At 29.2% G+C, this 27,829-nt stretch overlaps 1 protein-coding gene across 1 annotated transcript; it reads left to right on the top strand.

Annotated features, from left to right (window-relative positions):
• LOC107437904 (transcriptional coactivator YAP1) lies at positions 1 to 27,829 on the top strand. Its single transcript, XM_021147804.3, has 8 exons — positions 1 to 748; positions 3,834 to 4,087; positions 5,521 to 5,612; positions 18,298 to 18,435; positions 18,919 to 18,954; positions 19,766 to 20,000; positions 22,635 to 22,741; positions 26,527 to 27,829. The coding sequence occupies exons 1-8, from the start codon at positions 210 to 212 to the stop codon at positions 26,599 to 26,601; spliced, it is 1,476 nt and encodes a 491-aa protein (XP_021003463.1). The 5' UTR covers positions 1 to 209; the 3' UTR covers positions 26,602 to 27,829.

The following is a 27,829-nucleotide window of genomic DNA, read 5'->3' as shown; positions in this document are numbered from 1 at the left end:
AATATTTTGTAAATTGCTTAAGTTTAGTGAAAACTAGATGTTAGATGTAATTTGTAAATCCTATAAATGATATTTTTTTTTAATTTTTCTATTATTTTTTAGCTTTTTTATTTCCGAATTTCATCTACTCCAATCTGCTCAAGAATTTAAACCTTCCTTTCATCAAAATTCATTTGAAGTTGTTCTAGAGCTGAGATAAATATTTCATTATGTCCCAACAGCGGGATGTTATCGAACAGAAGCAAGGACATAATAAGATTCTCCGGATAAGAGGTGACAGCGAAACAAATTTGGATGATCTTTTCAACGCTGTTATGCATCCGAAAGGAAATCAAGCCCATCAAAGTAAACCGATGCGATCTCGTAATTTGCCCAAATCATTTTTTCAACAACCCGAGCGCGGATCGAAATCGGCGTCTCATAGTCGAGAATCTAGTACCGATAATACTTTTTCCAGTCCTCCACCCCAACAAGTACCACAAAGTAACAATAATAACAACAATAGAAGTGCAGCTAGTCCTGGTATTTCAAATAGCAATAATGCAGTCAGTCCTCCGCCAGCTCATCCAAATGGATTAGTTATAAATCATCCACGAGCACATTCATCACCAGCTTCGCTTCAACAAACTTATAATGCAGCTCAACATCAACATTTGCGTCAACAGAGTTATGATATCACCGACATTATACCAATGCCAGCTGGTTGGGAAATGGCCAGAACAGAAAATGGACAAAGATATTTCTTAAAGTAAGTTTGTTTAACATGTCAATTCATTACTTGAGTACTATTCTGCTATTTATGTATTAAAATGCAAAAAAATCTCTTATAATTTGTGACAACCGTTTATTTCCTGGCTTGTGATTTTTGTCAACAACACTTTTAGACACTAGAGAAGGAGCTTGTGTTATTTTTTTAATTTTCCTCTGCAGACTCTGTTTGTTATCTGCTCTTTAATTACCAGGGCTGCAAACAACCCGGGTTTTTTTCTAGAAAAACCCTACCCGGGTGAGTTTTATTGGGTTTTTCTTGTTTTAATGGAGTTTTTTTCAAAAAAGAAGGCAGGGATAAGTACCTTATTTTAAAAAAGCCTATTTTAATATTAATAATTAAGTTTAATTTTATAAATTGGCTTAACATATAGGTATTAATAATTAATGCAAATAAATTGACACGATTCTTCTGACATCACATTACAAAATGTTATATGTACTCACAAACATCACACATTAATTATTATTACATTAGACATTAACTTATTTTAACACAGAATTACTTTTTATTTATATTTTAATCTTAAAATATATCTGAGAAAAAAATTTTCTTTGCATAGAAAGCGAATCAAAGGCAATGCCTAATCAATAGCCATACAGTGAAGTCTAGCCAGTAAGGTCACTCTCCAGTCTCCAACATAGTTAGTTTTTTCACCATAGGTTAATTTTTTTTTTTAGGATAGACTATGTATATATTTCAATAGAATAGCTCTTTAATATGACATCGGATAAATAAGAAATCAATCTTAGAAAAACCCACGTCAATTTTTCAGTTAATTACTTAATAAATTATACAAATCTGTTAATTACTCAATAAAAATATAAATTTTGTTATTTTAAAATTGCGGATTTTAATAATAGCATTTATTGCCCACTCATTTAATTTATCATAATCATATTTTAAAGCCTTAACTCCTGCCTGTAACGAATATCCTATAATGAATATTAGACATAAAAAATAACAGTATTTTATAATTAGCCATCTCCTCTTCCTGAACTTTAATTTTTGGGGGGTATTTAAATCCTGATAGTTCCCATTTCAATAAATTCTCACTGATTCTTGATTTTGCAATAAATTAAAGTTATAGTGGCTCTAAATTTGTCCTATTTGTTGTTTAATTTCTCTCAGATCACTGCCTAGCTGTTGCAAGAACTAGGCCACTATTTTGATGCAGGATGCCATATTAATATTTGTCTAATACTCAGCTAGTTCAATGTTCTGAAAAAAAAAGCTGTTAAAATAAGAGGGGAAAAAAACTTAGTGGAAGTGTATAAGACCAATGAAGGACTTAACTATGTAACTATCACTAGCATTTTATGTTATTTGTGTTCTATATATAAAATAACTGCAAGTTAGAAGTTTTCTCATTCAGAGTGTTTCCTAATTTATTTTGGATTATGCTAAATTAGTCCTAATGTTTCTTCTATTGATGAAGAACTGTAGTTTATTTGATGTATTGTGTATTCAACAAATTTTATATATTTACCTGTAACTTGAAATAAAATTTTCTTAATTACTTTTAATTTCAAGAAATTATTCTTATTGAAATTGTTGAGAACTATTTTTAACAAGCACTTTTTGACTGATTTTGCATCTTATTTACTTCCGTCTTTTTTCCCCGAAATATGTTAACTTTTGTACATTAATAGTGTGCCCATTGTTGTCATTTTATTACTATTCTGTTTTGGGGGCTTTAGAAAAATTGCTCAATTGTTGATGCTAGTGACAACAAATTAATTTCTGTAATATGTGTACAGTAGGTATTGTGGTTTTAGGTTTTTACATCTCTTCCACTATAATAATTATTCACAGTATTAATATAATAATAAGCAGGCTATTTATCTTCTTTCCAGTTCATTACATTAAATAAAATAATAAAAAAACTATGAGTAAGAAATCTCGTTTAAAAAAAATTCTGCACACAGTGATTAACTATTATAACTAGTTTTGATCCTTTCATCACCACCTTATTTTGATGAAATTTGTTTAAAAATCAAGGGATGATTTTCTTAGAAAGCCAATAAAGCTAAAAGTAGGATAATATTGCCATGTGCATAAACACTTCTAAAATAATTGAAAAAAATACCTGATATTTAAGCGAGAAAAAAGTTTGTAGGAAGCAATTATCTGCAGAAACTTATCTATATTGTAATAAGAATAGTGACCAGATTTTATCTATTTGTTTAAATTGTGTGAATATGAATATCAATGCATGATTTTTCAATCCTGTGATTACAAACCTTTAGATTTAAAATCATGTATACATACTAATCTCGGTGTTTGATTTTAAAATCTCGTTAGTATGAATCTCAATGTATAGTTTTAAAATTTTATGAGTACAAATCTTGATATTTGATTTTAAAATTCAATGAATATTGATATTTGATTTTAACACCATGTGGAAACGAATTCTGGTGCATAATTTTAAAGTCACGTGAATATATAATAATGAAATTGGCCCTTGATCATGTGAATACAAAACGCAATGTTTAATATAAAATTTTGAAGATAGGAATCGCAATCCGAGATTTTACATCAAGTGAATATAATTTTAAATCGTGTTTTCATTGGTAAGAAAAATCGTAAAAATGAATATTTTTTTTCTCATTAATTTGAAAAAGATAAACTTACTTTGAAAAGGGAGATATTTCTTTCCTTTTAAGTAAAAGTTAAAAAAATTTCCACAATGGGAAAAAATGTTCCATGAACGGCGTTCACACATCCGTGTATATTACTCAGATCTGCTTAACTTAGTACTATGTCTAGTAATTCTTTTAAGCCAATCAATATTAGGTTGTTATAGTAGCCCTTTATAATGTATTATTATTAAAGTAACAAGAAACAATATTTTCCATGTTGTTCAATAATGTAATCTAACTTTTGCTTACAATATTTTTGCTATGTAATCTGTTTTAAATGAACATTTATACTATTGCCCCAAGACTTGAAAATATTTAACAAGCCTTGGGTCCATTGTTTAATTAAGATAATATCTCTACCATATTGTGTTACAAGCTTATGCTGTATATTATCTTTCAAAATGAGATTTTTATTTTTACAGCCATTTAACTAAAACTACTACATGGGAAGATCCTCGTAAAAACTTGAGCACTGGTTCTCTCTCAAGTTCATCAGGTGTCACCTCTTTAAGTCCAAGTACAAGTCCAGCTTCATCTCTTATCAATTTGCAGTTAGTAAATAATTTAGCTCAAGGTCCTTTGCCTGATGGTTGGGAACAAGCTACCACTCCGGATAATGAGATATACTATATCAATCACAGAACCCAAACCACCAGCTGGTACGATCCTAGATTGCGTAAGTGTATTTTTTTTCTTCATTGTTTTCAATACTATTTTAAATCTTATAAAAAAAAAGTTCTGCTTATTTCTTATAATGGATCACTTGACTTTTCTTATTAGTTTTCATATGGTTATTAATAAAATTTTCTAATATATATATTTTTTATATTCTGAACTTTATAAAAGAAAAGTATTAATTTGATTGTACAACAAGCCGCTGGTTGCTATTCGCATTACTGCTCCAAACAGTGTATTCATTACAGAAAAAAAATGAGAGAGATTTTCTCACCCTTTCTCAAAAACAGGGTGAGATTTCAAGAAGTTAAGTGAGATTTCTAAAAATTTAAAAAACGCGAATAGACTTGGAAAAAAAATTATTTCTTTAATTTTCATTTTTCGCATCTTCTAATTGAATATTTTTGCTCCATCATCATCTGAAAAATGTTCAATATCTACTTTTTCATCGGCTATTATATTTATTTGGCTGAAAAATATCCGTATTTGTTTCGTTTTGACCGTTTCTGTCGACATTTGTTTCATTTTCATTTGTCAGTTACAGAGTAGAAGATGTCCCCTTAACAAGGTATTTGTCCATCTTACATTCATGCACAAAAAATGTAAACGTCTTACATGAAGAAACCTTACCTACGGTGAACACGTGGTTGCAGAGAAAGGGATTCTGTTATTTGGGGGTGGTGTTCTGCTGTTCACACCGGTTTTTGAGCAATACTGATAAATAGGGAAGTTAGATAATGAATGAATAGGGAAGCTAGATAATGAATTAATGAAAGATCAAGGAAGGAAAGTGAAACGGATTTTATTCAAAATGGCAAAAGACGAAATTTTTTCCAAAATTCGTGCATTTGAAATTGATTAATAGAGTGCGCGAACTTCTCGCATTAATAATTTTTTATTGCGAGAAAAGAAGCAAATATGTGAAATTCTTGCGTTCTCGCTTTGTTGTAAAAACACTGTCCAAAGTTATTCACAATTTTGGGTGTTGATAGAAGGTCATAGATATGAGAATTATACTTTAAATGTGTATAATGTTTGTAAATTCTCCAATTTATACACTAAATGTTTTTTAAAACTTACCATTATGGGATATTTGTAAAAAAATTTTAAAAATTTATATGTTTACAAGAAACTTGAGAAAAATTCATAGAGATTGTAATATAACAAAATTTTACTGATTTGGGAAAATATTCTTTTATTTTCCAGCAACCTGAAATTAAGAGCTTGTACTTAGCATGTTAAAGTGAACTATTTTTAAGATTTTAAATTTTAAAAAAATGTAGAGCGATTAATTTTAATTAATATTCTAATCAACAATTTAGTGTGTATCAAACCTTTTGCTCAATATAGGTTTTAAAATAGAATTTAATTTTGGGAAGCATTAATCTCCTTCTATATTAACTGGAAGTAAAATGTATGCTTAAATCTTTTCAGCTCCCCAGTTGCAGAATACACCTGTTGTGCCAATCTTAGGTTATGGAGCTCATAGTCAAAGTGTCTTAGGGCTATCATCTCAACAATCTCAGGTAATTGCAGTTCAAACATTTTAATGTTACATTGATGTATTTTTAAGCATGTAGATTAGGGGTGCACAACCTTTTTCAGTGAAGGGCCACATGCACAGCAGATTGACCAATGAAGGGCCGCATGCCAAAGTGTTTAGACCGACATATTGAAAGCAATTGTTGGTGTTGATTGTTATATAAACATCATTGTTTATATAACACTAAATTCTTCTTGTCGGTTAACCTTGTAATCTCTTTGCAGAAAATACAATACTTTAAAACGTTTAAAATTAGAAAATGCAAAACTGATTACTTAAGAAGGAAAACAGAATTCGAAAATCAGAATCAATTTATCGGAAAAAAATTAGATAAATTGAAATAATTAAAAAACTATGGAAAAATTGAAATTTTTTTATCACATTACAAAATACAAAAGTCCATTTAAATATAAATTTTAACTTTAATTTTTTTCTTCATAGAATTAAATTTCAAATAAATAAATATTCTAGTCATTAATATAAATTCAAGTTAAATACTTTGATTTAAAGAAAGTTTATAGGGTTAAAAATGATTGAAACTAAAACTAAACCCCTTAAGTGTAAAATAAGACTTAGCATTTATTAGGGAATGTACTTTATCTTACAGACATTTTTATTTTAAATTAATAATAAGAGGCTAAGAGAGGGAAGAAAAAGAAAGAAGAAAACACATTACTAAATTTTAAGGAACTATATTCCTTAATAATAAAAAACTATTAAGATACTTGTTTACAACTTTTAATGACGAATATATTTTTAACATGACACTTACTATTTACAATTAATACACAATCAATTAACAATCAATAAAATTTACATTACTTTTCGAAACTTATCTTGATTAAATTTTTTATACAGTTAAAATTTAATGATATCAGGGATGTGATTCTTCTGCGGATCCGCTGATTTCCGCTTTTTTCAGATTTTTCCAAATCTTCCGCTCTTTTTTCAAAAATTTCCGCGCGGAAAAAATTTTTATGCAGTAAATGATATTTTGTTGAAAATTTTTTTCTTCTTTTGTTGAAAATCAATTCCCATTCACGCAATTTAAAAATTCAATATCGCGATTTGTATTTAAGCGTTTTTAAAACCCAATATCGCGATTTGTATTTAAACGTTTTTAAAACCCACTATCGCGATTCATATTCCGGCTAGTTTAAAATCCGATGTCGCGATTCGTATTCATATATATTTTTAAATTTCAATATTGCGATTCGTTATCACGCGGTTGTAGTATCTGACAGCCGAGATTCTCGCAGAATATCATATTTGTCATGTCAACAATAAAAGAGAAACGAAGTTTCTGAATAAATGAGTTTATTTAAAAACATTAGTAATAAAGAATGTCACACACAGAGTGACGAAAAGAAAGAATACAAAATGATCTGCTTCAACAGAAGCTTAAATACAGATAGCAGGTGACGTCATGATCCACGCAAGAACGACCAACAGCAAATGAAAATAAACTGGCCGATCCCCGCAGACCATGGCGTCACCGACGCAAGTTGAATGCATGAGATCGACGACGGAAAATCGAACCTCATACCTTTTAACTCCTATTATTTGTCTAACATGCGGCCCCCTCTCATGCCTTCAACTTTTACAAAAAAACACACATATACAGTTTATCAAAATCCTCAATAAACTAAAGAAATATTTAATTTCCTTAAACTAATACTTAAGCTGTTTCAGTCCTGAAACCATCCAAAAGATTAAACTTTCACAAATACTTTTGAACAGAAATTTTCCACTTCTAACTTGGTTAAAGGTTTTGTAAAAATGTCCGCTAAGTTAAATTTACTCCTAACGTGCTTAACAGCAAAAAATTTATCATAAATTAAATTTCTTAAAAAATGATACCTTACGTCGATGTGTTTCGTTCGACTATTTTCAATAGGTGAATGAGAAAAATCAATTGCCGATTGATTGTCACTAAATATAATACAATCACTTAAATGTATGTCCTCTAAATTTAATTCTCTACACTCATCTATTATTCGCTTAATCCATATTACCTCTTTGGCAGCGTCAGTTAAAGTCACATATTCTGATTCCATTGTAGATAGACTCACACATTTTTGTTTGAAAGTTTTCCAGAATATCGGAGTTTTATCTAAAAACAATATTATACCACCTACTGATATTCTGTCATCCCTGTTAGCAGCGAAATCTGAGTCACAGTAACAATTAACATTTAATTCTTCAATATTTGACAATTTTAAGAAATAATCTTGAGTATTTTGAACATAACCTAATAATCTTAATAAAGTATTCCAGTGTTTTAAACCTGGGTTTTCTTGAAATTGTGATAATATATTTACCGCATAGGATATATCCGGTCTTGTGCGATTAGCTATATAAGCCAAACAACCCAAAAGGCTTCGAAACGGCAATTTCGCCATTTCATCCAACTCGTTTTTAGAAGATGGACAGTCAGCTTTTGATAATAAGTTACCCTTAGTAATCGGCAACGATGACAAAGGAAATTTAAAGCTAGAAAACATTTTACAAACTTTTTGGATGTAACTCTTTTGATGTATTAACATCTCACCATCTTTTTGAACAAATTCAACACCTAACAACTTACGAGTATTACCCAAAATTTTTAAATCAAAATTATCACCTAAAAGTTTAATAACACTGTCTACTTCATTTTCTGTTTTAGCAAAAATAATTATGTCATCTACATAAATTATAAGAATTACATTTTTATATACATATGTACAATTACACCACTTCAATCTTACAAACTTTAAATTTTCAAGTGTATTATCAAGTTCAAAAAACCACTCTCGACCACTTTGCTTGAGTCCATAAATAGCTTTCTTTAAATGACAGACGTGGTCTTGCTTATTTAAATGAACAAAACCTTGAGGTTGATACATAAAAACATCCTCATTCAAATTTGCGTAAAGGTAGGCACACTTTATATCTAATTGGGAATGATACCATCCTAGCATACAAACTAATATTGTGAAAAACATTCTTACAAGAACAAAATTAACCACAGGACTAAATACTTCATCATAACTTTCACCTCTTATTTGTTTAAATCCCTGTGCAACTAAACGTGCTTTGTATCTTACAATTTCCCCCTTTTCATTTACTTTAGTTGTATAAACCCAACGACTTCCCAAAATTCTTTTATTTTTAGGAGGTGGTACCAAATCCCAAACTTTTCTTTCTTTCATAGTAGTGATCTCGTCAGACATAGCTAATTCCCAATTTTTAACTTGAGGAGATTTTAAACAGTCTTTATAATTTTTAGGAATTTTTATTTCAATATGATTTGCTTCATGTTTTATATTATGATTAACCTGAAAATTTGAAACTTTACCCGAAAAAGCATTTTTCCCACTGAAATTAAATAAATCCTTATCATACTTAATATTATTGCTGTTGCAATAATTTTCTACATCATTATAGGATCTTAATCTCATATTTACTCCTTCAATGTTATAATAAATATCAGTTCGACTATTATCTGGACGGGGTACAGCTTTTCTAATCCATGAAATGTTTTTACACGGAATTAAATCGGGTTTTAAGCTTGAATTACCTATGTCTTCATCTGAAGAACTTCCGCCCAAATCGGGACGTTCCGGTATAAAACTAGCAAAATTGCGTTTAATGAATTTGGTGCCCAGTACAGCTTCCACACCAATTACACTTTCGTCAAAACGAACATTTATTGTTTCTACAAGTTTCCTTTCGTTTTTAATCCAAATTCTATAACCCTTCGTATGCATTGCATATCCTAACATAATCCCTTCTTTAGCTCTCATTTGAAGTTTATTACGCAACTGTTTTGGTTGACCCACAAATGCTAAACAACCAAATGTTTTCAAATGAGTGACTGATGGTTTTCTTCCACTATACAATTCAAAGGGAGTTTTAATTTGGTTTTTATGACAAATTCTATTAAAAGTGTAAGTAAAACATAGTAAAGCTTCAGCCCAAAAAGCATCTCCTAATTTACTAGATTTTAACATTGCTTTTACATTATCTAAGGCGGTTAAATTATAGCGTTCACTAACACCGTTTTGCTCTGGCGTATAAGCGTTAGTACGCTCAGCTCTTATACCTTCATTTTCAAGAAAATCACTAAATTCTTTATGGCAAAATTCCATACCATTATCAGTTCTAACATTTACAATTTTACAGTTTAAAAATCTTTCTGTTCGCTTTTGAAATCTTATGAAACAATCAAAAACATCAGATTTCCTTTTAATGGGAAAAGTAGTAACTTTTCTCGAAAAATCGTCAGTGATAGAAAGAAAGTACCGACTTCCACCATGTGAAATGACAGGCATTGGACCACATACGTCCATATGTAAAAGTTCCAAAGGTTTCTTAGACCTTATACTTAAAATTGGTTTAAACGAAATTCTTTTAGATTTAGCTAGTTTACATTCTATACAATTATTATCTGAAAAATTGAGATTAGATAATCCTTTCACACTAGAATTTTTACTTGTTTGAATTATATAATCACAATTTATGTGGCAGTACCTTAAATGCCAGATGTCTAAATCATTTGTCTGAACAGATACGTTAAACAATTGCTCATTCGAGTCACTAACACTTCTGTCAATAACTAAATCTTTATCAGGCTTAGTATAGGCATTTGGTTTAAAATAATACAAGCCATTAAATCTTTTACAATAGAAAATCTTCTCATTTACCCGATTATACACAGAAATACAATTTTTAACACCCACAAAATAACCTCCAGCTTTCTCTATTACAGAACCAGAAATAAGATTTCTTCTAAGTTTAGGAGAATACATGACATTTTGTAAAGTTACTCTGTGCATTTTACCATTTAACTTATTAAAAAATTGCACCTTTCCAATACCTAAAATTGGGCTCTCAATGTCACCTATGGCTAAAGACATAGAAGCATTTTCTACAGTTTCATATTCAAAGAATAAATCCAAATTATTACAAAAATGTGTTGAAGCGGCAGTGTCAAAAAGCCAACTTTCTTTCTCAATTTCATGACTCACATTGCCAACATTTGCTTCAACAATATAAAGACTATTATCTAAAACATTTGTAGTTACATTACAATAAGAATTATCACTTGCATTTTGTTTAAATTTACTCTTTATATTCTTTGAATTACACCTTAATTTTTGCTTACAATCTGATATTAAATGACCATATTTGTTACAACGATAACAAGGTCCTATCTTAGATTTATCACAACTAGTTTTGGATTTAGACTTAATATTAGCAGATTCTAAATTTCCCTTACTATTAGAAGAACCAGATTTAAACTTATTAGTTATGCTTAACTTTTCATTAAAACTTGAATTAACATTATAAGCAATATCACTAACATTATTTAAATCAAAATTAAGTTGCTTAAGTCTACTCTCCTCCAAAAGTAATTCGTCTAAAATGTTCTTAAATTTAAATTTAGTGTCCTCCCATCTATAAATAATCTGAACTATACCTTGAAAGTCCTTGGGTAAGTATCTAATAAGTTGGAATCCTTGGTATAGGTCGTCAACAGGATGTCCTGCTTCTTTCAATTGAGAAACCAGGTTCTTTAATCTTGCAGCGAATATTCCAACCTCTTCTCCTGGGGTGTATTTCAGGTCGAAGAACTGGTCTAGGAGTTGAATAACTCTCGCTCTCGTAGTCGGCTCAAAATGTTGTTTTAAAATTTCCCAAGCTTCAGCACCATCCATTGTCGCCGAGATCAGACTTCGGTATTCAGGTTCCACACTAAGAAATATTGACGTGTACGCTTTGTCCCGTCTCCAGAGGTATTCTTGACTTTCTTTTCGACTTGCTTCTGAAGGTAGGGCAGGCTCAGTTTTGGAGATAAAACTCCACACTCCTCGGTCCATAAGGATTACTTTCATATTTTCTTTCCACGTACTCCAATTTGACGAATTTAGGAAATCTATATGCAGGTTCGAAGATTCCATGATGAAACAATTATAACTCAAAAGGTTCTTTAAAAGCAAAAGGGTGTATCACTGCTCGTACTATACTAGATACCAAACTTCGTAATCTGTAGCAGTAGCCATCAAATTTGGATGTGCCGACTTCAAATTCCGGTCTAAAATTCTTTAAATAAATTCTTACTGTTAGTTTTGTCAACTGGAGAAAAATTCTTTAGAAGCATCATATTTTCTTAAATGTGGTATTATTTTTCAAATCCACAGCACCTTGAAGTACTCCACAGCAAACTTGTGATTTAAGCTGACGATTCACTTCGCAAATTTGGCGGGCGGGAACGGCCCCCATCTTTAAGATTCTCCATTTGAAGTTGAGAAAGACTCGGCTAAATCCAGGCTAATGCAAAACTAGATATTCAGGACGATAGAACATGAATCCCGGTTATGCCATAAACTCGGCCCATAACCTTGACAGCCGAGATTCTCGCAGAATATCATATTTGTCATGTCAACAATAAAAGAGAAACGAAGTTTCTGAATAAATGAGTTTATTTAAAAACATTAGTAATAAAGAATGTCACACACAGAGTGACGAAAAGAAAGAATACAAAATGATCTGCTTCAACAGAAGCTTAAATACAGATAGCAGGTGACGTCATGATCCACGCAAGAACGACCAACAGCAAATGAAAATAAACTGGCCGATCCCCGCAGACCATGACGTCACCGACGCAAGTTGAATGCATGAGATCGACGACGGAAAATCGAACCTCATACCTTTTAACTCCTATTATTTGTCTAACAGTATCAAACATTGATATTGGAATTTATACGCGGTTTAAACATTACTCGTTGCGGTAAGTATTCACGGACTCTAAAAATTATGCATCGTGATTCTTATTTACGCGATTTAAAAATTCAATACCGCGATTTGTATTTTCGTGCTTTTAAAATCCAATATCGTGATTCTTATTCACGTGATTTTAAAATTCAATATCGTGATTCTTGTTCACGCTATTTTAAAATTGAACATCGCGATTCTTATTCACGCGATTTTAAAACCAAACATCGCGATTCTTATTCAAGCGATTTTAAAATCAAACATCGCGATTCTTATTCAAGCGATTTTAAAATCGAACATCGCGATTCTTATTCACCCTATTTTAAAATCGAACATCGCAATTCTTATTCACGCACTCTTAAAATCCAACATCGCGATTCTTATTCACCCTATTTTAAAATCGAACATCGCGATTCTTATTCACGCACTCTTAAAATCCAACATCGCGATTCTTATTCACCCTATTTTAAAATCGAACATCGCGATTCTTATTCACGCACTCTTAAAATCCAACATCACGATTCTTATTCACCCAATTTTAAAATCGAACATCGCGATTTTAAAATCCGATATCGCCTTATTCACGCAATTTTAAAATCCGGCATCGCGATTCTTATTCAAGCGATTTTAAAATCCAACATCGCGATTCTTATTCAAGCGATTTTAAAATCCAACATCGCGATTCTTATTCACCCTATTTTAAAATCCAACATCGCGATTCTTATTCACGCACTTTTAAAATCCAACATCGCGATTCTTATTCACCCTATTTTAAAATCGAACATCGCGATTCTTATTCACGCAATATTAAAATCCAACATCGCGATTTTAAAATCCGATATCGCCTTATTCACGCGATTTTAAAATCAGGCATCGCGATTTTTTTTCACGCGATTTTAAAATCCAACATCGCGATTCTTAATCTAAGGCCTCTAAAAATTGTGTGAGAAATGAACTTTCTTGTCCTATCAACACTGATGATCAAAAGTCTGCAAAACGCAGTCTACAGATCAGTCATGTTAATAAAAGACCATCGGAAAAACAAAGAACTGATAAGAAAGTCCGTAAAGGTCCTTTGACCATTAAAGAAATGTTTTTTAAAATGATGTGATACATAAAATCGTGCTTATGCATAATTACTCAAAGTTTTCTAAATTATTAAAAAAAAATTATTTTAATCAAGATTTTATTTAAGAACATAATTACCATTTATTTATATTTATTTGAATAGATAATAATGTAATCATTATCATATTGGCTATTGAATTCATATCATTTTTTCTTTTGCGCGTTTAATGCTACAGTTATAAACTTCCTCTTTTTTGTGTTTTTGTCAATCACATCCCTGTGATATACAAATCATTTCCCAGCATATAATCATAAATGATATAAAATGCTCCAAGAAGATAGAAAATGGTTTAAAAAATTTCTTAATGGTTACACTGTTATTTGCAAAATTTTTGAATATTGTGATAATTTTATATACTTGATCATGTGATATTTTTTGAGCCATTAAATGAAAATGTAATGATTGTATTTAAAGACTACTCTGTAATTTTGAACAGGCCAAATTCATTCTGGAAAACAGTCTTTCGACAAAAGCTGTTGTTGTGGGTAGTACTAAACTTAGAGCAAATAACATAATCAGTTTTGGAATTTGTCCTAGATGGTGTTCTTCCTTTCTGGGTTTTTAAATCGCGGAAATACAAATAGCGATGTGTTATTTTTTAATTGCTTGAATACGAATTGCCATGTGTGATTTTTAAATTGCGTAAATAATAAACTCGATGCTTGTTTTTCAAATCGCGTGAATACGAATCGTGTGGCTTTTAAATTGCGAAAGGACCACTCAGAACACTTGATTTTTAAAATGCATGAATATGAATCGCGATATATGGTTTTTAAAACGCGTGCGAGAAAAGTAGCAACGGATATTTTAAACGCCAGAACACGAATCGCGATATGTGATTTTAAATCCCGTAAATACGAAACGCGATGGATTATTTTTAAATCTCGTTAATGTTAATACGAAATGCGAGGCGCAATTTTCAGATAGCGTAAATACAAATTACGATGTATGACTTTTAAATTACATGTGACAACAAAAAGAATAGGTTCGATGTGTGTTGTTAAACTTGCACGTGTTCATGGGACTAAAGAATTATGCCGTTTTTTTGAATTATTATTATTATTATTTTGCAAAACGGACCGCGTTTAATGTAAACACATCTCGGTTTTTTTTCCTGGGAAGGTGTTGATTTGGCTAAGATACGTAATTACTTTTTAAGTTACGAAAAAAAATTAAAGCTGAATCGAATTTCACGAGTTGTAATATTGTGTGAAAATATCAGGTATATTCTAAATCACAAATAAAAATGCAGCAATAACGGGAAAGAAGAAAAAACACTTTCGAAAAACCTCTTAAAAAATTCGTGTTAAAATCGGTACAACGCAAATGATAAAATCGGCACAAACAGAGCACGTAAAAAATAATTATTTTAATGCGCGATTCAAAACTCGCTTGCTGTCAAAGTACTAAAAATATCATAATCTTTTTAAATCACGGGGAAAACGTAATAACTACTAAAACAATAACCAAAGTACTTTAATATTTTAGATGAAATTGGAGTAAATAAAGTCCATCAAAATTTTATGTAATTTAAATGCGAGATTTGAAATTAAAATGTCGCAATAGCGTATAAAAAATATCGGTACTTTCAAAACCTTGTAGAAATGTGTAGCAATAATTTCTAAAATAACGATTGAAAAATAATTTGATTTGCGATAAAATCGTTACAAATAAGCCATGTCAAAAAATGGTTATCTAAATGAGCGATTCTTTATTCGCGATTCGTAATAATATCGTGCTAAAATATCGAAGTTTTAAAAACCGGGCGGAAATGTGCAGCAATAACTGTTGAAGAAAGGATCTAAAGTCATTTAGATTTTCCATGAGGTTTGCACAAATAAAGCGTTTCATAACTTTCAAAAATCGCTATTTCAGAAACTACTTGAAAATGGGTAGCAATAACTACCTAAAAGTCATTGGAATCGGCACATACGAAAAGCGTCAAAAGTGGTAATTAAAATTCGTAAATCGTAATAATGATGTATTAAAAATATTGGGATTTTTAAAACTATGCTGAAATCCGTAGCGTTAACCATCGAAAAACTACATTGATTGAGATTGGGTGCGTCAAAAACTTATAAGTGTAAATTTAAATTACCTAATTTTTTTTATTATTTTTCAAAAACAAATATTTAATTTTTTTTTCTCATTTTGTTCAGATTGCGGCCGCGGGCCGCACATCGAGGGTTGGCGGGCCGCAGGTTGAGCACCCCTAATGTAGATCTTCTCCAAGAATTGTCAAGTGACATTGTGTGAACATCATTAAAATTTATAATATTGGAGATGATCTCTGCTATTTCCAAAATACTAATGCATCTTAAAATTAGTAGGATGACTTGGGGTAATTCCTGATCAAAAAATTCAAACATCTATTTTGTGAAAAAACTATTCAAGATAGAATTTTAATATTTACTGGAAATTTGAGGCTATATGAGATGAGTCCTATGCTCACTTCTTTTGTTTGAAAATCTAATTAGAATTTAAAAGATTTAAAATTTTTAGTGATCATGAATTACCTCTTCTCTTGATCATTTCTGGGGTAATTACTGATCACCAGTTTTTATAGTAAATGGGCTGTTTAAAAAATAATTATACGATGGTAATAAACAAATAAGACATTAAGATCAAACATATAAACCAAAAACATATTTTTAAGCAGCTAATAAAATGTTTTATTTAAAAGCTGTAATAAAGATTAACACTTCAGCTCTGGCAGCAGCTCTCACACTGAAATTTTCATTTTCAATCATTAAAAGAAATTTGCTATTTTTGCTTTCTAGAAGCTTAGTATCCTTTTTAGGCTTATAATTTCTCACCATATTTATATTAGATTAATTTATCAACTTAAAAATTATTCTAACAATGTACACACATAAAATTAAGATACAAGAAAGGTAAAACAAGCTAGAAATGGTGCATATCAGAACAAATTTTGTGATTATAGTTAAAATATATTTTATAGTTGTTTCACTTAATAAATATAAACTGTTATAAAAGAAACGGCAATTAACTATTTATTAGCTATTTTTTATACTATAAGAAGAAATGAAAATGATCAGGAATTACCCAAGTAATCAATAATTACCCCTTCTGTAGGGGGCAACATTTGATATAGTTTCCTATAATCAATTATAATGTTTACAGTAGATGTGAAACAATTAAACAAAAGCTTACACTATTTTTGTATCAAAGAAAAAGAAAGTAACTCAAAATATTTATTATTAAGAGAAGGAGGGGGATCTTTGCAGAAATGTGCACATTTTGAAACCCATCTTTGAAATGGAAAATGCAGAAAACATTTTAAAAGATACTTATTTTGTTAGATTAAACAAAAACTATTATTAAGTAAATGTAGTTATACTTAAGCTACTGTAGTTATACAAGCTTTCTTATCCATGTCTCAAATTTAAAAACTTAGATGATCATTATTTACCCCAGAAACAGAGTGATCGTGAATTACCCTCCCTGGGTCACCCTATTTGATATATTTTCTTATTCTAGTCTCTATTTGCTTCTTAAGTACTAAATCAAAAATACAGTTGAACACATTTATTAAAGGCCCTGATTTAACAAGGTCTTTAATTGGTTGGTATAATGTGAAAGAACTTGGATAAAACCTTATAATTACAGCATGTCATGGTCATAGCTGCCAACTTTACTGGATTTTACGGTAGACTACTGGATTTTGCCAGTTTCTCTTGGTCTACTAGTTTAATCGAAATACTCGTGGTTTTTGTACATTTTGAAAATTTCCCTAAAACTGAGTAAGTTCCCTTAAAAAAATCCCTATTGAAATAGAATTGTGCAAATTATTGCTTTCTTGGTTATTTAAATAAGTGCCACTAATACATAAAGAGGCAAGCTTCATTTATAAAATTCATTTAACTACATTTTAAGCATTAAATGCCTATTACTATTCAAAATTATGAATAAATATAATACATTGCATTTCAAGATCATTTAATGTGAAATTATAACTGAAAAATATTGCAGTTTTTCTATTTTGATGACTATAAAAATCCTTAAAATTCTCCATCTGTAAAATATTTAGTTCATTGTGCAGCAATTATAAAATTTATATTATTTTGTAAAATCTGCTGGATTTTTTGCTGTCCGTGTTTGCAGCTTATGCATGGTTTTAAGAAATAATTTTTCTTTAAAAGGATTAAAGAAAACAAGGAAAGGATTTAAAAACAATGTAATACTCGTGTCTTGTTATGACTCGGGCAAAAGCAATAACTGACAATGGATGTTGTTATGCAAATCATTGAGTTTATATACCAATGTTACTCTTGTATCTGCTCTTCTAGCTTCTAGCATAATACTCATCAAATATTTGTAAAATGTTGAATTTGGTAGTGAAGGAGAAACAAACCAATGCTTACTGCATCCATAGATACGAGTTTCTGGGAAATTATAGACTTTTGTGCAGTCGATAAGTGTTAGTGATAATGTATTTAACACCATTTCATATTGTACATCAAGTAATTACTGAGTTTCAATCACAATAAAGAGAAAATTCAAATGTTATTCAAATCAGTATAAATAAGAATCTATAAATAGTAAACCATTCAAAAACATTTTTTAGCTTATTTTTATATATTATATTCTGAGTATTTGGCAGGCACAGGTTTAACCAGCGAATTGACTCGCTCCCTGTGTTTTTATTATTGACAAGTTTCATATATTTCTGTGCAAAATATTTGAATTTTTAATAAAATGACAATGAAAACTTGACTAGGTGGAGGGTTTTTCTTTAACAAAATTATGTCTTTACTTTCAGGCTTCTGCTGCATCTGTGACAACTTCTTTGACTGCTGCCAGTAATCAAACTTTGCAGCAACAACAGCAGCAATTACGACTTCAAAGGCTACAAATGGAGCGTGAACGACTGCGTTTAAGACAACAAGAAATATTGAGAGTAATGAAGTCTTTGATTTGCTGATCTTCTTTCAGACTTGTATTTTGCAATTCTTAAATCCATTTTTGTTGTATCAAACTGCATTTAATTTGAACAAATTAAAGCAGGGGTGATTGTATTTTGGGTTTACTCCGGGATTCTGAGTTTTTTGCATCACCTTTCTGGGTCTAAAAATTAGGAGCCGGTTGGTTTCCAAAAAACTTTTCACAGAATTCTGCAATTTAAATTTGAAACTTTTGGTGCATCTTGTTAGTGAAACTTTCACTGGCAGATTCAGTGGAGTAATTATTCTCGATATGGTACTTTAATAAGTTCCAATAAAATTTAAAAAATTCCCTATGAAGTAAATTTTTTAAATAGTTTACTATATTTGTTTATATATCATTTATTTCAGCTTGTTATTTATACTTAATTATACTTTATTACTTATTTATACTTTACTAGGAATTATTTTAATTCAAGTTTTCTCTTATCTCTTTTTAGAACTCAAATTTAGGAAATTCAAGTCCAACACTCAATGTAAGTTTCTTTTGTAATGTGTGTTTTGTTTTTTCATTAGTAATCATCAAATGATGAAAAAAATGCAATATTAATGTAACGTTCCAGTTAATGTCATTTACGGTAACACTTGTAGGTCTCAAATTTTGGCGAAACATTGTAATTTTTTTGTGTGCACTATGCATTGATACATTATTTATAGATACATTATACATTGAAAAATTAACTATACAAGTTTTTTCATACTTTAAGTGTAAACTCAAATTTCTTAGCAATAAAAAAAAGAGGGAATGTTTTATTTCTTCATTCTATCCTCTGGCATATTTCTTCATTTCATCCATATTCATGAAAATTTCTAATTGATTTCTGGATTTTTGCAGTTTATTTATTTTTAAATATATGTTAGGTTTGCATTCAAATTGAGAAATTTAGGACAGGACAAAGAAATAAGAATTATACGCTGGAAACAAAGAGAAAAATCAGATAATCATTTATATCTTATTGTATTCAATTCGCAATATCGTTTATAATTTTGAATGCAGTATATTATAAATCAGACTAATATTTCGGAGTACATTTTTTTCTTTCTTAGGTAAAGTAAAATTCTGCCTGTTTTTAATTCATAACTATGTAATGCCTAGCCTACCTTGATTTGCTAAATTCGTTACAGATGTCATTAAAATAACAAAGAGCTATTCACTGATTTCTAATTTTTTTCGAGTGAAATTTTTTTTTTTTTTAATTTATTAGTCTTAAAAGTATTACTTTCTTACACAGATGTTTAAATCACTTTTTCTTTAATATCTCCAATCATTTTGAAACAATGTTACAGGAATATCTTATGAGAAAAACATTGCAAGAAGAAGGTGTTGCTAATTCATCCTCATCAAATAGACACACTGATGCATCTCAATCTAATTCAACTAATCTAGACCCCTTTATAAGTGCTGATGCCGATTTTCATTCCCGCCAAGAGAGCGGTGATAGTGGTTTAGGATTGAGTTCTAATTACAGTTTACCCAACACTCCTGAAGATTATTTGATGGGCATGGATGAAGGAACAGAAGGTAAGAAATTGTATTATTCACTGATATTTTAAAATTGTTCAGTTATTTAAGTTTGCGCAATTCTAATTGGGTCGGAGAATTATATATTTTGTAAAATATTTGCTGTTTAAATGAGGAAAATGTCAACTACAGGGTATCAGCGCACCTGGAAAGTCATGAAAAATCATGGAAGGTCATGAATTTCTGTGTTGAACGAAATTTGTCATGAAATATTATGTTTTAACTATATTTTTGAAAAAATCATATGAAGTTATGGATTTAGGTTTGCAGAAAATTTTGATTTTTAAATTGGAATCCCCCCCCCCAATTTCATGGTGTTCTGAATTAGTAACAAAATCCTCACTCAGAGTGATATTTTTATTAAAATATAAATATAAAATGTTATTTTATCATGCTCTTTAAAAATTATAGTGTTCTTTCAAAAAATGAATGAAAAAACATCATTTCTAGAGCAAAGTATCTTCTGTAATTTCAGAATTTTTGTAATTAATTATTTTTTTAATTTTATCAATTTAAAATTCTAGCTGAAGCAAGCCAGTCATTGGCAATTTTTTTTTAAATTCTGAAATCAGAACAGAAAAACCAGGAGTATTTCCTTCCCTTCTGATGGACAAGAAAAGTGTCTTTAGAATATAATTCTGCAGAAAAAAAGAGGAAAAAAATATTTGCTCAGCTAGTATTTTTTCAGCTATTTTATTGCTTCAACTCTTTCTTTACTCTGTTTTTGAATTTTAAAATCAATAAATATGAAGATGCAGAGTATAACAGTTTTGGTTATACCTATCATTTAAATTTATTATTCTGTTTTTGTCGGAGAAAATAGTAACTTTTTTAAGTCATAAAAAGTTCTTGGAATTAGTCATGAAAAGTCATGAATTTGAAAATCTAAAATGTAGCAGATACCCTGCAAATACTGTAGCAAAATATATCAAATAATAACAAGAAAACCTGCAGTGATATCCTTGATACCAATTGTAGCTGCTCCCTATCTTTGGTCAAGTTGGACATAGTATACTTTATTTAGTGTTGGCATATGTTTCATATCCCACTCCTGTATAGTTAAGGCAGTAAACTTTTTTATGGTAGGAGAACTATCATTTTTGAAATGAAATTTTAAAATTCTATATGTAATTATCAGCAAGCTTTAATTGTTTTATTGCTAAAGTTGATGGACCAGAGCAAGGTTCCCAGCGGTCAGGAAATTTTATTTTAACTCCAAAAGTCAGGGAAAGCTGTAATTTTTTATTGCAAAATCCTAGAATATTCCTTAATCATATCTGAAAATAACAGTCTTAAAATTGTCAGTAACGGTAATCAGTTATTGAGATTCAAGTTAAATAATTCTAACATCTATTGCAATTGTTTTTTGTAAAAATTTTGCATTTTAGTCAAACTAAAATTTTCTCATCTCATTTAATGATATTGTATTACCCAAAAACTGTAATATTTCGCATTTCAAATAAAAGGATCAAAATTTTCGGATGAAAATGTGCTCTCGGTTTTCATTGAAATTTACCTGGGAAAGTCAGGGAATTTTCTTTTTGTAAAATTAAGTGGGAACCCTGCAGAGTCGAAAAGAAATCTGGAAAGACAAGTCACCATCAGAAATTAGTAACTTGTGCATTTAGTAAAATTTTTATGTCATTTAATTACTTTCTTTTTATTACATCCTAACATTTTAGTTCCCAAGAAGAGTCGCCTAAATTTTTTGATTTTTTAACAACTTTGTAATCAGATACACGACTTATGAAAAGAATGAGCTGCTTCTTGGTTAAAAATTCTGAAATATCAACTATTTGCTTCTATATTTTATTTATAAAAACTCTTAACTTACACATTCTAATTGTTTCGTTTCATATTCAATGGCTGTCAGAAAAAACTTAAAATATCTACCGCTTGCTCACTATGCAACATTCTATAATAAATCTTCAAATAGTCAGCACTAATCTTGGCTAAGCTGAAAATTAGTTGCAAAAGTTTTAAATAATTGTCTGAATGTCTCTTTTATGACTTTTCTTTAAAATTATGAGTCCATTAAAGAGTTAAAGAATCAAAATTTATCTTAAAATAACCCTTTATATAACCACTTGTCATGTTTATCAAGGGTCTTTTTTGATTTTATTTTTGTTTCACACAAGAATAAAATCAAGAGTGAAACCAGATTGTAATGAAGTTTAAAAAGCGATCAAAATGCATTGATTTCTTTAAACTGTTCTGGCAATTAAATCGTACAAACTCCACAATAAAATTAATTCAAAAGTATCTAGGAGATAGCTTGTGCAATTCAATTAAAAGTAGAAGTGGGGGGAAAGAATTAAATAAAGGCCTTATGCATTGGAGAGGCAGGTCACAAAATATTATCTTTAAATGGAGATAATCATCAGAGTGTCATTAAACTGAGACTTAACCTATAGCACAAGATTAGAATGGATTACTTCTATTGTAGTGAATAATAATGTGAAGAAGAAGAAAAACTTTTTCCTTCTGAAAATGTCTATTTTCCATGAATTTACATCTTATAGCTCATAATTATTTGAATATACTATACAATAAGAATAGAGCACACTATAATTATTTTTTTCAAATGAAGTATATATGCCAGATCTATATATATATATATTATTTCTTTTAAAGATGTACTACTTGATATTGCTGAGTTGAACTTAGAACCTATACCTGGTGGAGCTTTAGACATGGTTCCTGAAAACATGGATTCTGATGATTTGGAACCAAGCTTACATGTACGTTATGCATGCATTCACTAATGCTTAATGTATTTTAAATTTTTTTTAAGCAGGAAAAGCAAATTATTCTGAGATTAAGGGTTACAAATAAATACTTTAATGTTAAACCAAAAATTATAGTTACTAATTATTTGTGTGTTTTAACTTCAAAATTAGTGAGTTTTTATTACATAGCTGAGCGAGTCCAACATTTAGAAGAATTCAGTTTATCCTTATAAAAACTGAGAGAAGCATTTATTATTATTACACTTTAATAATTAATAAGTAAATAAGCATTAATTATTACACTTTAATAATTAATGCTTATTTACTTGGAAAGCAAGAATATCTTTTTGATTTTGTAATGCTTTGTGAAACTTTCTAAGAAGGAAAAAAAAAAAAATTTTTTTAAACTAATTTATTTTATCTTATAATTTTGATAGTCTTATTTTGAGGACAAGAGATATAAATTATAGAAAAAGTGAGATATAAATTATATGTATGAAACTCCATTTTTTTTATTATTATGATTTTACTTTTTTTTTATTACTTTCAGTTTTTGATTTTAGCATTTTGCTGCAGCTATGTCATCATTTAGATTCGACCACATTGCACTGAAATTTAAATGTTATAACTTTTTATCAAGACAATTAAAGTTTAACTTAAATAATCTCAAGGAATCATATTGTTATAAACAGAATCTTAAATTTATATATTATGTTATATTTTCTCTATTTTAGCAACATGCTATATGTGATGACTATATATGATAGGAATAAGATTGTGTTTTTATGTAAGCTATGTTTCAATAAGCTTATAATCAATGTTGAATGGTTTAAAAAGTAATCTCGATTTCATAGGCATGTATTCTTTTTTCTTGCTTTTAAAATTAAATGTAACTGCTCGAATTATCTATTCTACCACATATTTAGTGAAGTTATTATCCTTTAAAAATTATTACAGCTTTTACTATTACTTGCATTTTAGTCGTGTTATTTATGCTATTATATGATAATCTTGAAGCTGCCTGTCATGATTTTCTCAGTATGCTTGATAAAGGGGCTGTAGTATATGTAAGAATAAAATTAAGTGTAAAAATAGTTTTTTCATTTCATTTTAAAGATCATTCAAACTTACTAAAATATTTTATTTTGGGAAATTTAGTTTGAGAGTATTTTTATTATTGCAATTCTTTTTTTTTTCTTTCTAACTGACTGTTAGAAAGTAAAAAATCATTATATAATCTTAAAAAATTGTGAACCTACCTTATTGAAGAATTTATCTGAACTTATTACTGACATTTGGCACTCTGAAATTCTGCCAAAGGATTAGAATATTAGCAATTTGTGTCCAATTCACTAGAGAGGAGATCCTTTGACGTGTGCCAACTATCGTGTTATTAGTCTGTTTTGTATAACTTATAAAATTCTATCAAGGAATTTATTTCTCTGGCACTTGAGAGAGTTATTTGTGATTCAAACATCAATACCAGTGGTTACATTTTTACTAGATCAGTACAACTGCTTACATATACTGATGTAATTGCTCATTCTCTTCTTACCCTGAAAGAGGCATTTCTTGCCCTTGAAGTGGTTGCAAGACAAATGGGCTTAGTCATAAATGTAGGGATAACAAAATATATGTTATTCTCAAGAAACATCGTCCCAGACCCCTATCTTGGAATAGATTTGAAACAGTAAGGAGTTTTCTTTACGTAGGATCAATTATTACTATTGATAGCAGAATGTCTCCTGAAATAAAATAAAAAAACGACTATCTGGCAAATAGGGCTGAGAAGATTTATAAAATCTAGGTTTCTTTCTAGAAAAACTAAGTTCTTGTCAGGCCAGTCTATGCATATGCTTCTGCAGCTTGGACAGTGATAAAACTGGAAGAAAATTTTATCACAATATTTGAAAGAAAGATTTTGCGGAGTATATTAGGTGGTGTAAGTGAAAACAATAACTGGGGAAGGAGATTTAACTTTGAACTGTACAAGAGATTTATAAACATCCCGAATTATTAAATACATAAAAATAAATAGAATGAATTGGATGGCCAAACATGATTTGAATGAGTAATGACACTACAATAAAAAAAGATATTACTTTATAGACCCACTCGAACAAGAAAGCAGGGAAGGCAGCGGTTGAGATGAGCTGACTCGTTGGAGTCTGATTTTCGTGTAGTTAATAAGGAATCAGAGATAAATCAAGTTGTTATGGCGAAATCTTCAGAGGAAGGCTGTTTGGCCAGAATGATAATGATATTAAATTTGTTTCTCTAAATATACTTTAAAATATATTTGTAAAAGAAAAAAGAATTATAAAATTCACTTCAACCTTCAAGGAAAATATTGATTCAATCAATTAATCAAAAGCGACAAGATTCCATGCCAAAAATTTAGAGGATAAAACTCATTATATACTGCAAAAAACCTATTAGTTAATAAATTGTAAGTGTAAGTTTTAATGTAGAAGAATGAAAAAACTTTAAATATGTTAAATAAAAATATTTCATTGTGTGTACTAAGATAATTAATCTTATCATTAATAGAAGAAAGTATGATATATTGTTCTATATTTACTTTGGTTATAAAAAAAAAATTTAAAAAAAACATGCTAAGACTTGTGAAATTTTAGATTATTAACATAATTACTTATTTACATATCGGCTCTACAGTTCATGAAGAACCTTGGCCTCTTCTACCACACAACTCCATTTTTTCTAATCCTTGGCCTTTACCCTTCAATTGTGGATTTTTTTATTTTATTTATTTTTTCAGATCTCTTTCTACCTCCTCAAGCCATTTTTTTCCTAGGGTGTCTGACCTTTCTCTTTTGTTGCTCTTTCCTCACTCATTAACTCCATTGTATTCTTTCAGTTTTTATTACATTTCTTTATAGTTTACCAAACTCTATATTACTCCTAATTCTCCATCTTTGATTTGTCCACAGGGTGCATACCTTCTTCAAAAAGTGCTTAAAGGTGCTTATTCTCGATTTTCTCTTTTTCAAAATGAAATTTTTCCTTTACCATGTTGATTATGCAGAAAGACATAGTTCACATTGTTCTATTCAACTTTTTCACAATTAATTCAAGCCCAATCTATTTCGGCGTATTGTCAGTCCATAGCATATGAAAACGCCATTCGTTTTACATGATTCAATACTTCGTGATTTTTGACACAATTGTCAAAAACAATGCCAAAAGTTTTTTTTTTCTTTTGGGATGACGGTTAAAACAAGATAAAACCGCCAATTGTCAAAAGCTTTCCAACCCTGCCAAGTTATAATATTTTTTTAGAGTGCTTAAAAATATTTTTGAGTGCTTGAGAAGCGCTTATTTTTTGTTGAATAATTTGGCTTTGCACCCTGGTCCATATATTTTCCTGAAAATCTTTCTCTAAAAAGTAATAAGTATTTTTACTTTATTCTATGAGGTAGTCCAAGTTTCTGCTGCACATTTGACAATGAGTCTAATTATTGTTTATAATTGTAGTTTCAATTTTCTTGAAAGTGGAGATATTTAAGCATTGAAAAGTTTATTAACATACTAATAAGTTGAATTGCCTAAGATTTAAATCATTAAAAATTAGACAGAGTTGACTAAATGTCTTCATTTGTGTCTTTTTAATGTAATTTAGTAGTAAATAAAATTAAAGTTTTTGATGGGTTTTTTTTATATATATTTTAATGTTCTGTGTTTTCTTACGCTTCATGCTATTGTTACTTCTAACTCCCTTTTATGTTTTAATCAATATTACTTGTTTTAAAATTTACTGAATATCAATTTTATTATAGGAGGAATTGAATCCAGATATTTTGTCAGACGTTGAAGCACTTCTCAACAAGGAATCTGTTATGAAATGGTTGTAAACAAACAAGTTTTTCACAATAATGGAAATTCATTTTTAGAAAGAACTTGTTTCTTTTATACAAGACGCATTGAACAATTTTCTGATTTCTTTGTTTTAAAAATTGTGGACTGTTCTTATTATGTATTTCTTTTTATTATTAGTCTAAAGGTCCAGGTGTATTTAGAAATTAGTTATTTTTCTCTCAATTATAAATTTTAATTTTTCTATACAAAATGTTGAAAGTTAATAGTACTTTGAAATTTTGTGTTACTTGAAATTTTAATCTTTTATATTTTAAAACGTACTGTTGAAGTTTCTGTTTTAATGCTGTGAGTTATTTAAATGTGCACAGCTTAATAATATTATTAGCATGAGCAAAATTAAAAATGTTTTTAACACTTATATTTATTTATTAATGTTCAATTTAATATTTGAAATTTAATCAATATTCAAATAAAACTACCAGTGTTAAGTTTACTTTTGTTACATAGTTTGACATACTGAATCATAGTTCATAATCTTTCTAACAGCATTTTTAAAAAAAATAATAACTATTATAAATACCTTAGTGTAATATTTATTGAATTGATATTTATTTTTTGTTTGATTTGCTGAGTATTTAGAAATTATGATTTGTTTATAACAAAACATAATAATTCATAAATTAATTGTAACTGTTTACTTAAATCAATTACAATTATTTCAATCTTCTTTTTTTTTAATCAGCTAAATTTTTTTATGAAAAAAATTATTGATTTAAATCAACTGATTGAAGAAAAAAAACATTGATGTTTATGGAAGGCATTTTAATATAAGATTGTTTAATTTTGTTGATTTTCATAGTTTTAAGTTATATTCTAGGGCATTATAAATTTTCAACTACTAAAACTGCATTTGTATTTAGTGCATAATAAAAACCAGCACTTTTGAAATGACATTTTAAAAATCTTATAATAATGTCTTTAGATTTTATGCAGATTTATTTGTGTAATTGTAAAAAGTAGTTTTTGAATATTGAATTTTCTACAAAAAAAGCTGGATAGCTATGTATTCATACCTTTAAAGCATTAAAAGGAAATAATTCTAATTTGGCATAAATATGCAAAGACTAATTCAGATAGACTTTTTCTTATAGTAATATTTTTTTAAATTATAAATTGGTAAGTTATAAATTATTCTATTTAAAAATATATTTGAATCTACAATTAAAGTAAGTGCCTGCTCATATTTAAAAAAAAAAAAAACAA

This window comes from Parasteatoda tepidariorum, chromosome 2 (genome assembly GCF_982258835.1).
Source record: "Parasteatoda tepidariorum strain Cologne lab strain chromosome 2, Ptep-v5.0, whole genome shotgun sequence".
NCBI classification, from domain to species: Eukaryota; Metazoa; Arthropoda; class Arachnida; order Araneae; family Theridiidae; genus Parasteatoda; species Parasteatoda tepidariorum.
Note: the sequence above shows the minus strand (reverse complement) of the source record. Positions and strands in the feature narration are given on the sequence as shown.